The sequence below is a fragment of the Heliangelus exortis genome, chromosome 2, assembly GCF_036169615.1.
Source record: "Heliangelus exortis chromosome 2, bHelExo1.hap1, whole genome shotgun sequence".
Classification (NCBI taxonomy): Eukaryota; Metazoa; Chordata; class Aves; order Apodiformes; family Trochilidae; genus Heliangelus; species Heliangelus exortis.
Window position 1 is genome coordinate 27667799 of NC_092423.1, and position 13044 is coordinate 27680842.

At 36.3% G+C, this 13044-nt stretch overlaps 1 protein-coding gene across 1 annotated transcript in view; it reads right to left on the reverse strand.

Moving 5' to 3' along the window:
- Positions 1–13044, reverse strand: part of THSD7A (thrombospondin type 1 domain containing 7A) — a 194794-nt gene that overhangs the window by 104241 nt on the left and 77509 nt on the right. Inside the window, exon 3 of the mRNA XM_071735333.1 lies at positions 160–408. Within this exon, the coding sequence (XP_071591434.1) occupies positions 160–408 (249 nt within the window). The remainder of the gene's footprint in view (positions 1–159; positions 409–13044) is intronic.

Here is a 13044-nt window from a genome sequence, read left to right on the forward strand (position 1 = left end):
AAGAAGAGCACCAAATAAGAAAAAGATTTTTTTAAAGAAGTCCAGTCTGACCCATTACTTGTTTAACAATGAGTTGATTGATATTCCATTGCCAGCCCTGTTACACGTAGTTGCAATTCTTACTTTTTGTGTAGGGAGAACTGAAATGAACCAACTTACGTGATGCACGGTGCCACGCCATCTCCTTGAGTAACACACTGCTCTGTCTCTTCTAGCTGTGGGCATTCACTTTCACTGCCAATAGGGAGCTGTTTAATGGTCCGTGATCTTGTACGATTCCCTTTAGGGGTTGTCATGTCAAAGCAGGTTTTGGAGCAGGGGGTCCATTCTGACCACTCTGACACCTGACATTCCTTCGTGATCACACAGGACTGGAACGTGATGGGAAACTTGTCTTGCTTGCAAAAGCTGTAATAAGAAGGCATCACAGTTTTCAGCACATGTATTCATAGTTATGAGCTCCAACACTTAAGTGCTGCTCATCACACCATGCAAAGACAATAAATATCTGAAAAGCTCTTAATCTCCAGTCTACATGCATTTGCTCCCAAAAAGTTAGGCAAAAAGGGCTCTTGGTAAACTGACTCAAACCAGATACATAAAATTTGCTATTTGCTTCTGTGATGAAAATTGAGTCCTCATACATATATCAAAGAACAAAAGGTATATAAATAATTTCTTCACCATTTAGTTTTTCATTTTCAGGCATACTAAATTATTTTTCTTGGAAAAAAAAGAAAGGTGAAGAATCAATAACAGAGATGGCTACTTGAAGCAAACCAAGTGCTCAGTACCATGTTCCCCTCATTTCCAGACCATAAATTCTCTGCAAGCACAATGTAAAATATATTGAATAGATGGTCACTAATTATTTGCTTTGTTAACAGCTGGTATATTGCCACAGTGGGGGCTCAGGATCTAAAAGGGGAATGATCTCTCCCTTAGAACAAAGCTTTCCCTGATAGTGAATCACAATACTCTTAATCTGCTGTTCCTCATGAAGACCATGATTTCATTTCTGTTCTCCATCTGATAGCTACCTTCACAATTTACATAGGTTGTCAGCAAGATTTTCTGCCTCTAAATGCCTCTGTATTTTGACATGCTTTAACAAGAAACTAACTTAATTCTACTTTAAAGATTGATTCTCAATAGGAAAATGAGCAATAGAGAATCGAAAATATAATTCAACTTATCATATCTCTAACTTATTAAACATAATTAAAACATAAATATATTTGTCCTGTCTGCTTTGGAATAAAATTCTGGCTTCTGAAGTAGTTAAACAGACAGGAAAAAGATTTATTTGTACTGCAGATGTCACAGTGAAACACTCTTTTCTGTACCAGCTCTATAACCAACACAAGGGCTCATTTCTTTTCCCCTTAATAGCATACAGAATACTACAGAACAATGAATATTTACAGAAATTTTGTTGCTATACAAAACTTCACCCTACCAATATATCTAACATTGTGTTGAACCACTAATAACAAATTTCTGTAATACTATGACTAAGAAAATTTGGATGAGACTACTAGGAGATTTTAAGGTATAGTAAATGTTATACACAAGGCAAAGCAAGTCTATATCTTGCTAACATAAGATCTTGGCTGTGGATACTGTGACAGCAGGGTCAGAAAGAGGTTGGATGACTGTGGACAGGAGGTCTACATATGGATACTAAAATGACTAGGCAAATAATACACTTGCCACCATCCCTAATCCATTGACTGTGGATACTGGAGGAATACAAAAGGAATGGACTGCAATCAGTAGCCAGGGCTCATATGCTTCATCTTTAAATAGCATCTTTCTTTATCACTGCTGGGGACACTGCTGGGCTTGACAGACCATAGGGGATTACTCAGCAGGGGATCTATTATATTCTTACTATGAGAAAGGTCAGGGAAAAAAAACATTCCAAAAACCTAACACATGATAGACATCATTTATTCTGCTTAAGGATAGAAAGTTCACCTTGTTTGGGGTTAAAGACACTCAGGGCTTTTGAGAAAATTTTTATTTTAAAATGAACTTTTTTCACCTTTATCTTGTCCCATCTAGCATGAGACTACAGTACTGCCAAATTTAATATAGCAGATTCTGTACCTTTGACAAAACATATAGACTCATTTATCCCACAAAGACACACATTTTAATGAGTAGAGAAAAGATCTGCTCCTTATGGATTTTAACATGAACAGTATTTGCCAATCATTCTGGAGAACAGATGATATCACCTCACAAATTCCTTCCAATTGTGACACCTCAGAGAGCAGACAAAATCCAACTCTTCATACATATTATGACTGCTGCTGGGCTAAATTATAGACACTTACTACCAGGCAACATGCACAAAATTGCTACCAAAAGTAGCTTCAGTGTGGAATGAGGAGCTCCATTAATGCTAAGCTTCAGGAGCTTAACATCTGCTTCAAAATTTATTTGTGAGAAGTGTTACATGAGAAAGATTAACTCTCGTAAGTTGCTTTATTAAAGAAATGAATAAATTATATTTCTTCATGGAAACTACCTTCAACCTGCCTGTGTCCTCTGTCACAAACCTAAAGATGTCCCTGGCTGTGACCAGCTCTGCCTCCCACACAGCTTCGTGCAGAGTTTGGTTTTTCCCTGATAAGGGAAACCTCCACTGCAACAAAAAGGGTTCATGAAATGAATGATTGATGCATTTGAGCAATGAGACCTTGGGCTGCAGTCAAGCACAAAAGATTGCACTTAAAAGTTTATAAAAATAGCATTCTGATCTAGTTAAACTTAAAAAGAGTTTTTATCACAGATTTTATGAATACAGTGTCTTATGAATAGACAAAACTGGGCCCGTGCATTGAGAAAAAAACCCCACAACCCTGTTTCCCCATGACTATAACTGAAAAAAAACCCAAAACACTTAAGCAGAAAGTTGTCAATCAACTCCACTTAAAAATTAAGGCTATCCCTGCAAGCTTCTGATAATTATTGATGTTTAAAAGATATAGTAATCTCCTGAAATATTTCTATAGATTCCAGGTACTCTTCTGATTCCAAGTGATACTTAGTCATTCACAAAGGACTCGACGTAGGCACTACTGCAACTTCAGGTAACAAATTTTCATTATACAGATCCTTAAACTGTAATTGCTATATATGCAAAAAGGCTTTCTGGATGTTTCTTGCTTTTCACTACCCCAATAGCTTTGAAAGCCATGATGCTGAAGTCCCTCTGCAGGTCATGATGCAAAATGTTTAAAATTTAGACCTATATTTGTTCTTGGGACTCACCTGAAAAGTTATTTGGTCAAGGGTCATAGATGCACCAGCCTAGTACTTTCCACTTCATCCTCCGTTTATATTTTTATTAAAATCTGTTATTGATACAGCTTACATAATTACTATATTAATTTCTATATGTGGGTACAAAGAGTTATCCATTTATTTTCCTGCTTGCTTGTTAAAACCATGTGCCACTTGCAATGTTAAATATTGACAAGTAACTTGTATCTTTGTAAGTCACCAGCACACAACCTCTTCACTGTTATACATCTGTCACATTTTTGTGAGAGGGCAGAGAGGGTTACCATGAGCAAAAGAAATGACAGACCAGCAAATTAGCTGCTGTTTCTTCTTTTGACACTCGGATTTCTTTGAATCAGTTAAAGAAACTGTGAGTGCTAATTGCATGGTCATTATCAAGAGTTTTTCTTCATATTGCAGGCAGCACATGTGTTGCATTCTAGACCAAGTAGGGAGCAGGGATGCATCCCATTTAAACTCTCAATACCAAAACTCTCTCTAAATAAAACCCAGTTAAAACTCTTTAGTTCAGTAAATTATTATGGAGGTGCTTGAATCTCTTCAAAATTAGATCATAGAAAGTAGCAGATTATACAGCAGATTACAAATCCTTTCCCTCACTACCACCTTTCCCTTTCCCAAGCACATGTACACCTACTGCATGCAAGTAAAACAACCTACACTTAATTTTATGTTGCATCTTTACATACTTCTCTTTCCCAGGAAATTTGGGTATAATTAATTTGATTTTCCAAAGTCCCCTCTCATTTTTCAAAGATCCTTTTTCTTCTTTTTTTGGCTCTCAACATCTTTAAACTATTTGCAGAAGATTTTTACTTTACCTTACCAAGAGAAACAAAAGTTTCTCAAACTTTTCAGTGCAGATTATTATATATTCAGATTATATATTATATGTATATAATACATCATAATTATTTATTATTATATATAATAATAATAGGTGGTATAAAATGCTAACTCTGAAAGATACACATGCCACTTAAAAAGTTTAGGATATGCAATACAGTAGCTGAGAAGGTTGGTCATATTCCTTTTAAAGATCTGATCCAAGAAAGTGCATAATTTAATTCTTAATTGAAATCTGGGGATGTCTTTGTTGCACAAAAGAGCATGTTCTGGGTTTGGTACCTAAAGTTTGAGATTTGATCTCCATAAATAATTTATGGAGCTTCATTTCATGTAAACCACTTTGCACTGCTTGATGGATTTATTAATCTGATTACCCTAAATTGGATGAATCTTCTCACAGGAGTAAAAGCACATGTGCAGGTAACACATCAGAAGACAAAAAAAAGATAGTTAATATTAATTTGGTAATATCACCCAAAGCACTGGAAGTTCTACATCAAACTTCTTCATGCTCCATGTATTTTCAGCAACATCTAAGCATACACTATATGCAAAGTCAGACATTAAAAAAGCACAGGAGTGCCCAAAGAAGTCTTCATTATCAACCCATACAGTTCTGCCCAAATAACTGCTGGGAAAGCTCAGAGAAAATTTAACTGAGTTACATGAAAATGCTGCTCTAAGTCAACAGAGCAAATAGGATACAAGGAGAGTAAGGTAACACATAAAGTCTGCAGGAATTTATTCTCAATCCAGTGAACATATTCAAAGGCCTAAGTGTATTTTGGCAGGGATTATGCAATTTGAAGTAATACTGTGGGTTGAGAAAGTAACATTTTAGACAAAAGATATCTCTGGTGGGGAACTGAAGGTCAAGGAATATATAAGGATGTAGATGAAGGCAATCCCAAGCAAAACAAAAGATCACAGATATGAATGAGTCCTATTGCTATTAAGCCAACTGCAAATATAGTTCTGACCTCAGAGACTTAGATTAGATAAATGAAGCAAAGAAAAAGGCAGTGCCAGTTCAAAGGGCCAAATATAGAACCTAATTGCTATTCAACCTCTTTTGGAGATGTCTGGTCAGGAATTTGTGTCTACTCACGTTCTGTAGACTAAATTTTTGCTCTCACAGCAATAAATAAAAAAACTAAGTATCACTTTGGATAGGAAGGCTCCCCCTGAGGATTTCAAAGTAATATATGGGATAATTAAGGCTATGGACACACAGAGATTGAAGCTTGAGGCATAGGCCCAGAGGAAATTAGACTATAGTACCTGTGTACAATTGAGCAAGATTTGCAGTTGAAAGCAGTCTCTTCATTGGAAGAAAATCTTTTAAATGTGTGATAAAATCAGATTAGTCATGAGATAAAATAATTCTGAGATATCATAAGTTTCTGCAAGTGAGTAAATAATATTTTCACAACTTTTAAAAGCCAAGACAGTTTGATTTGAAATACTAATGACCTGCTTGAGTGCTTGTAATCTCAGTCTCAAAAATTATTTTTTAAATTGTATTGAAAAGTCATGAAAGACACCACTGAAATTCCCTCCTCCAGTAGTTCAAGTACAGCAGTAAGTCTTATTTTACTCTGTGAGCTATACATAACTTATTTGTACAACTAAGAGATTTAAGGGTGTTCTTCCTTTCCTTGCATCCCCCCATACTATATAGCACCACAGGGACTAGATATCCCATTCCTTTGGTCAATGAGGAAGGGCTGTAGTTTCAGAACCCACTCTGCCAGCACCTCTGGGCAAGAAACTTTCACTACCAATCTTTTTGAAGATGGCTACTCTATTTTTAGCAAAAAATTCAAGTTCTGCTTGTACTACAGACCAAACCCCAACAACATAATATAAGTTTTGAACATCCAAGATGGAATCAATGAACTAAAAACTCAAGAGGATTGAATATGACGTAATAAAAAATTAGGCTAGCTGCCCAGGGGGAGCCAAATTCAGTATGATATGAGGAGGTCCAGAAGTTCAGGAGAAAAAGGGAGCTGCTTCTGAAGGTTTCAGATCAAAGCACAATCAACATGCTAAAGAAATCCAGAAATCTTTAACAGGCTTTTAAGTAGCTTCATGTACATACTAAGTTAAAAACAAAGACTAGCTGGCAAATACTCAGAATAGAGTACTCTCAGAACAGAATAATTTAACCATTTCTTGGACTTTCATGTCCTGCAGAGCATCAGGCTTCTCCCATAACCAGATGTATTACCAGAAACTATGAGAGTCTCTCTTGAATTCTTGCTGATCTCATGGGACATTACATCAGTGAATGCCATTAGAAAGATTGTTTTCAGACTTTTCCACCAGCCACAAGATGAAAAGTATTGAAACACAAGACCATTTGACCAAACTTGTCTGCAGAAAGACTTGAAACAATGAAAAATTGCCTACAGAACACCAAAACTACATGCTAATTGAGCACTTGAAAACCAAAAAAACCACACACACACAAAAGGTGGCTTGAAGGGGCTGCATTTTGACTGAAGGACAAACTAGTGCTAGAATAAAACTAAACTTGTGATTCAAAACTCAACAATTTTAAATCCCCCCCCAAAACAGGCCAGATGGATAAACAGTATCACAAATGAACATCAGTCCAGCTCCCAAAGGGTTCTTAAAGCAATGAAGAAATTAAAGACGGGATTTGAAGTAATGCATATTTTACTTTTCTCAGCAGAGAGAATCTCAGCAGAATGCTTAAAGTTTGCCTAAATCTCAATAGATTGCTAGAAGAAATGAGGGACTGTAAGGAAGCCTTTCCAAAGACCTCTGCTTCTCATTGCTGTAACCTCATAGCAAAGGGGTAAAATATCTACCACACCATTAAATCAGCATCACATCCTAGAAAAGGCAGTCCTAGATTTTCCTGCTCTCCACCAGAAGTACTTCAAAGAGATAATTTGGTCCTATCAGAAGGTCGAATCAACCTCTGAAACATATATACCCATGTGTGAAATGTTCTAAATTAAAATTGAATGATCAGTGTGTGGGTCATGAGGCCTGAGGAAATCCAGTAATATTAATACAGAATATTAATCCTTTGTGTTATTTGGGATAAAATCTAGATCTTAATAATGCATGTGTGTAGAAACTCCTCCTTGCTCTTTATCTGACCACCATGGAACCTTAAAAGATGCTCTGTATAAATTTTTAGGATTTTGGAGATAACATACAGAGAAAATTACCAAGCACAGTATCCCAATGAGTTGCAACAAGTGATCTATCCTCTGTGTAGTGTTCTACTCAAGTGTTTGTACAGCTTACTGTACTGCATTAACATCAAAAACAAACCAATCAAATCAGCACTATACCATTCTTTGATCAAAGGTATAGCTGAATTTTGAAAGAGATTGTGATAAACTCTTTCATATAAAGACAAAAAATAGCTTCCTTTCTCATAAATAAAATGAAATTTAAAAAAAAATAAAATGTTTAACAAACAGATACCAGCCAGCAAAAATAGTAGAAAGGTGATTTATAGCCAGTACTTAGATAACTCCCAGGAGTTACTCTAAAGATATGAAATGAAATTTGTAAGCCTAGTTATCTTTGAGAGTTTTAGTTTACAGTTAATACACACTTCTTTCTTTAAAGACATTAGTGAAAATACAGTGCCTGTATTTTTTTTCTAGTGGCAAATGTGATGATGTGATCCCTTACGACACAGTCCTGATTCATTTTCCTACAGCTGCACTGTTTAATATTGGTCATATCATACATTGTTCTGAGAAACTGTTAGTACATCACAGTATAATGGGCTGTTATAATCATACAAACAATAAGGCCACTTTTATTCATTTACAATTCAAGTACTGTCCACCCAAGTGCTTTCCACAAGACTACTTTCCCATCATCCTTCACAGCTGTAATTAATTCTGCCAACAAAGATGCATATTCAAAATGGCTTTGAAAAAAATCAAAGCCCTTCAGGCTTTCTAAATTACAGAAGAAAAGAAAACAGAGATTAAAATTACTGTGTCAAGGAAAAAATGGATCAGCTAATCCAAGCAAAGCAACAAGAAGTTCTATTACACTCAAACAAGAAGCTCCAGCTTGGGGCTACTGCAGATACCATGAGTGTCCTTGGAGACTGTAAAGAAAATGTTTTTAGGGAGAGGAACTATCTTTCACAGTTCAAAGATATGCATATCCCACGCTATAGAAAACTTCAAAAGTGATAAAGTACATTATTTGGCAATAGTCTATACAAATAACTTATCGAAGCTTTTTTTGGGTGAGGGTTCCCTTTTTCAGTGAGAATATTTGATACAACGCATTAATCAGTATTTACTTCAGCCCTAACTACCAACTAGATTCACACAGCTAATGGCAAAGAAAAGAGAAAAAAACCAAAACACCACCAAATTTTGTCAGGGGAAAAAAATCCAATCTTGAAGTAAAAATATAAAAATATATATATTACTTTATATTATATTACTAATATTAGTTGTGTTTTAGGAATTGTTTTAAGATATGTACCCCACACTGATGTTTAGCTTTGACAAATGTGCTTCATTTCCATCTCAAACATTTGAAAAAAGTTTTCAATTAGAAGGTGGGTTGGACATTTTATTTCCAGTGGGAGCACTGAAAGTTAGGCACTGAAGTACTTAAATGCCAGTCTGGGGATCTGGAAATAAAGCAGAATCTGTGACTTTCCATCCTGTGCTACTTCCCACTCTCTTGAGGACAGTATCTCCCAGCTTACATGCTGTACCATAATTTCATAAAGCTCATTGAGAAAACAGGGTCATACTCTATGTCCCAGACAACTCTTAGCAGTCACGTAATAATAAAAAAACACCTTTAAACAAGCAAAACTTCCTAGCTCGCTCCTTCTGACACTATTTACAGACTGATGTCATACCAATATAAAGATGCCCAAAATTTAGGAAAATGTTCCTTGATTTGTATTCATCAATTTAGGCATGTTTAAGTAAATTAACATAAAAATTATCTGACAAAGAGACAGAAAAGATGCATAAAAGTACTACATAGGAGAATCTTTGTTAAAGATCTCAGAGCCTAATTCCATTTACCATTGTGCACCTTAATCTCATAGTAAATTAAGAACAGAAATTCAACATAAAATTCATTTGTTCATCTGTAGGATTTATGGCCAAAGGAGATTATCAGAACATGTAGTTCAACCCTCATTACATTACAAGCTATTATATTTTGCTAAGGAAGACCAATTACTTATATTTGAATAACAAATGTATTCTAGAAAGGCATCCAATCTTGATGCTTTGCACCAAAATATATGAATGCCATACATCTAAATGACAGAACAACTGTTCACTATATGAAAAGAGTTAAAATATGGTGTGGAGAAAGAAATGGTTCAGTGCAGTTCTTTCAATTATTCAGCACAGTGTGCACGTTTCCATCTTAAATCTAGATTTTGGCATTGTATGTCAAACACATAGCAATACTGACAAGCCACTGTCAAAACAGCAGCCTCAGTAAAATGATGGAGCAGGTACTTAGAGCAGGAAGGAACACCCAGTGAATAATATTCTGCATTTCCACAGAAGCTACTGTCTCTACCAAAATCATATTAGAAAATCTACAGGATGCTTTTGACTTTCAAATTCATGGAACTTCTAAATGTGTGGCTGAAAATGGTAGGGAAGCAATATGTTTGCATCCTGTTTATTTAGTAATATTTAACAATTTTATTATCCCAATGCATCTGAAAATTACCATGTAGTTTGTACTATGTTTTCTTCCAAGATGACTTGCTTCTTCCCTGTCCATTTGTTAACAGCATATGCTGTAAGTGATTCCAAGTTAATTTATCAAGGCTACTGTATCTAGCTCATTATCCATATATGTGATACTGCTTATGGCTTCCAGACTCTCACAGTGTGATAAGCTTGGAAGCTTTATCTACAAAACAAGCCATAGATCTGCCTTTCAAGTAACACAAAAACCACTTGTAGACATGCACACTTCCATCAGGTTCTTAATGAAGGAGCTAAAGGTTGCTTATGCTCCTGTCCTCTCTGAATTGCTATTCCCTCACCTTCCCACAGCCTGTCTCTTTGAAGCTACTCTACCTTAGCTGCTGCCACTCTCATACACATCACCCTTTTCTATCTGTCACCTCATGGAGCAGCTCAGAAAATTACAGCGAGTCTTGCAAGGCTACTTCTGAGCAAGGAATATATTACAAGGGCCAACAAACTGAGCTGCTGTATTATGGTCTGAATCTCTGTTCTATTTGCTCTCTGACAGCATATACCTCAGGGTGACTTGCCTGCCTCTCCAAATCAATACCATAAAGCACCAGGCTTATACCGTATTTTTTTATCCTCCTCCACACAGTCTATAACTAAAAAGGAAAGTGAGAGTCCATAAAGTAGATGGAGACATTCATTGCATAATTTAGAAGGTGAACACTTGCATTAGGAGGTTTCAGGTCCTGGAAAGAACAAAGTTAGAATGCCATCCTAAAGGAGGAGATTCTTTTTTTCTGCCAGTACATCCTAGACACCACTTGCCCATTAGCATAAATACTCATCTGGCCATTCACTAATTTCTTAGCCCCTGGGCATCCAGCTTAAGAATTGAGGCCACTAGTGAACCTAGTGGCTTATGCTTTAAGTAGATAGAGGTCTGTGTGAAATAAGCTCAAAGATCAGGCTTTTTATATACCTCAAACTAGATGCCCATAATTAGCAAGACAATTTCATAATAAAATGGCCCTACTGTCATCTCTCATGTCTCAGCTATAATAGTGGAATCAATAAAAGCTTGAAGTCTCCCAGAGTTGAAAGTAAGTGAAGTGCTGCAATGAGATCATTGTGGAAACTTCCAAGGGAGTTTAAGTGTGGATGCAGCTTGCTAGATATTGCATCAATGAACAGAATAAGTGAGGAGAATTAAAAGAAGTAACAATTACTTTCAGAGAAGGACAGAAACAAGATTAGGCAATCAAATGCATGAAGTAGCTAAACTAATCTCCCCAGAAACTGGTCAAAATTCCTTAAATTTTGGACAATTTCCATTTCCAGAATTATGTTCCACGGTTGTGGAAAGAAATAAAAGCCCTGAATACATCTAAAATTTTATTGTTGTTTCTTGAATTTTCACTAAAAAGTCATCAGTAATGCTCAGCTTCACAAGCAGGTCTCTGCCACAGAGGTGCTGCCAAGGGACTATCAACCAGTTCTGGGGACTGCAGCCAAATAGCTGATGGGGACCATTTCCTATTTGGTCCTTTACGTTTCTACACACACCACCCTCCCTCCCCCCCTCTTCATACACTGGTGTTTTAGTCCCAGCTAAGCAAAGTTAACAAACCATATCCAAATGATGGAAAAAGAGAATGGAAATAGCACAGAAAACTCCCTGCAAATTTGTTGTTGTTGTTGTTGCCGTTTTTTTGGCTTTATCTACAACTCCCTTTATAGCCATTTGAGCTAAGTGATTCTTTGCAGGCTGTCCCCATGCCTGCTACAGGGGAACGTGATGTGCTTTTCAAATGAATTTCAATATATGTGCTGAAGTACAGAAACATCCAGGCCAAGACTTTACTTCTGGTTCCATGTTCTTACAGTTATGAATGTCTGTTTTTCTAACCTGTTCCAGTCCCTCCAAATATTAAATTCTTTCCCAAATCCAGTGGTTTCGCACAGTACCTCAGTAAAACAGTTTTATGAATTTAACACTGCTAAACCAATTTTTTCCTCTTATACTAGCATAAACAGCCAAAGAACTTGTGCTAAACTTTTCCCCAAATGTCTGCTCAGAAGGACAATTACAAGGAAAAGTTTGAGACCAAATTAAAACAATTTGGCAGAGCAGAAGAAATCAAATCCAGAAAATTTTATGAGGCACAAACATCACAACAAGGAATAGTTCAAACCAACGTGACTTGTAACTCAAAAGGAACTTCTATATATATTTTATGTTTCTCTACATTTGCAGTGTACTGTATAATGGCTCTCTGTGGGATCTCTGGCAAACCCCCTTTTCAACAAAAAAGAGAGGAAACATTTCAGAGGAACAGTATTGCCTTCTACATTACCATCTATACTGTCCAGGTTTTGATACCCATCCAGAGCAGTCATTTTCTAAGTCACCTTAAAGGACTGAAGTCTGTCTTCTCCAACATTTCTATTTTTAAAATATATTCAGTGAACTGGAACTTCAGACTAAGGGAAACATTGCAAATACAGACCATGTAACCCGTACGTTATTGCAGAATGAGGAATACAAAATCCAATATTTCACCCTTCACAGGAGACTGTGTATCGTTCACTCTGCAATAAAATGTATAAATTAAACTTTGATTTTCTTGTTTCACTTCTCTTTACCATGCCTGGTCTGCTGATGTGTCAAGAGAATTTTGCTTTTTGAAGTTTTGCTGACAGCGTTACAGAACCATTTTCTCTGGAGCACCCTTCTGAAACTTGTTTTTTGAAACCCTTTTTATACTATACCAATTTTGCTACCTCTGCAAAAAAATATTACTTGCCTGAGGGTTTTTCTTCTTCTTTCAGTCATGCTGCCAGGGGGCTGATTGTTTCTGATTGCTAAAGTCAAAACTCCCTGAACATGGGCTATTCAAGCTGAAGAGCATTTCACAGGAGCACGGCAGGTTTTCCAGTCACCTTACTTGTCTATATTATTTAGCAACACAGTTACTATGTGATGGGGGGTATAAAATCACTTGAGCACCGACAAACTGGGCAGAAAAATAATTCTATTACATGAGATTCTGGAAGGCCAATAACAGAATAAAGCATCTGACTGCTTAGTGAAAAAAGTGAAGTGTAAATGAAAAAAAATTAATATATAGGTGTCATACATGTATACGTATCTGAAAGCTAAAGCATAGATGCTGGG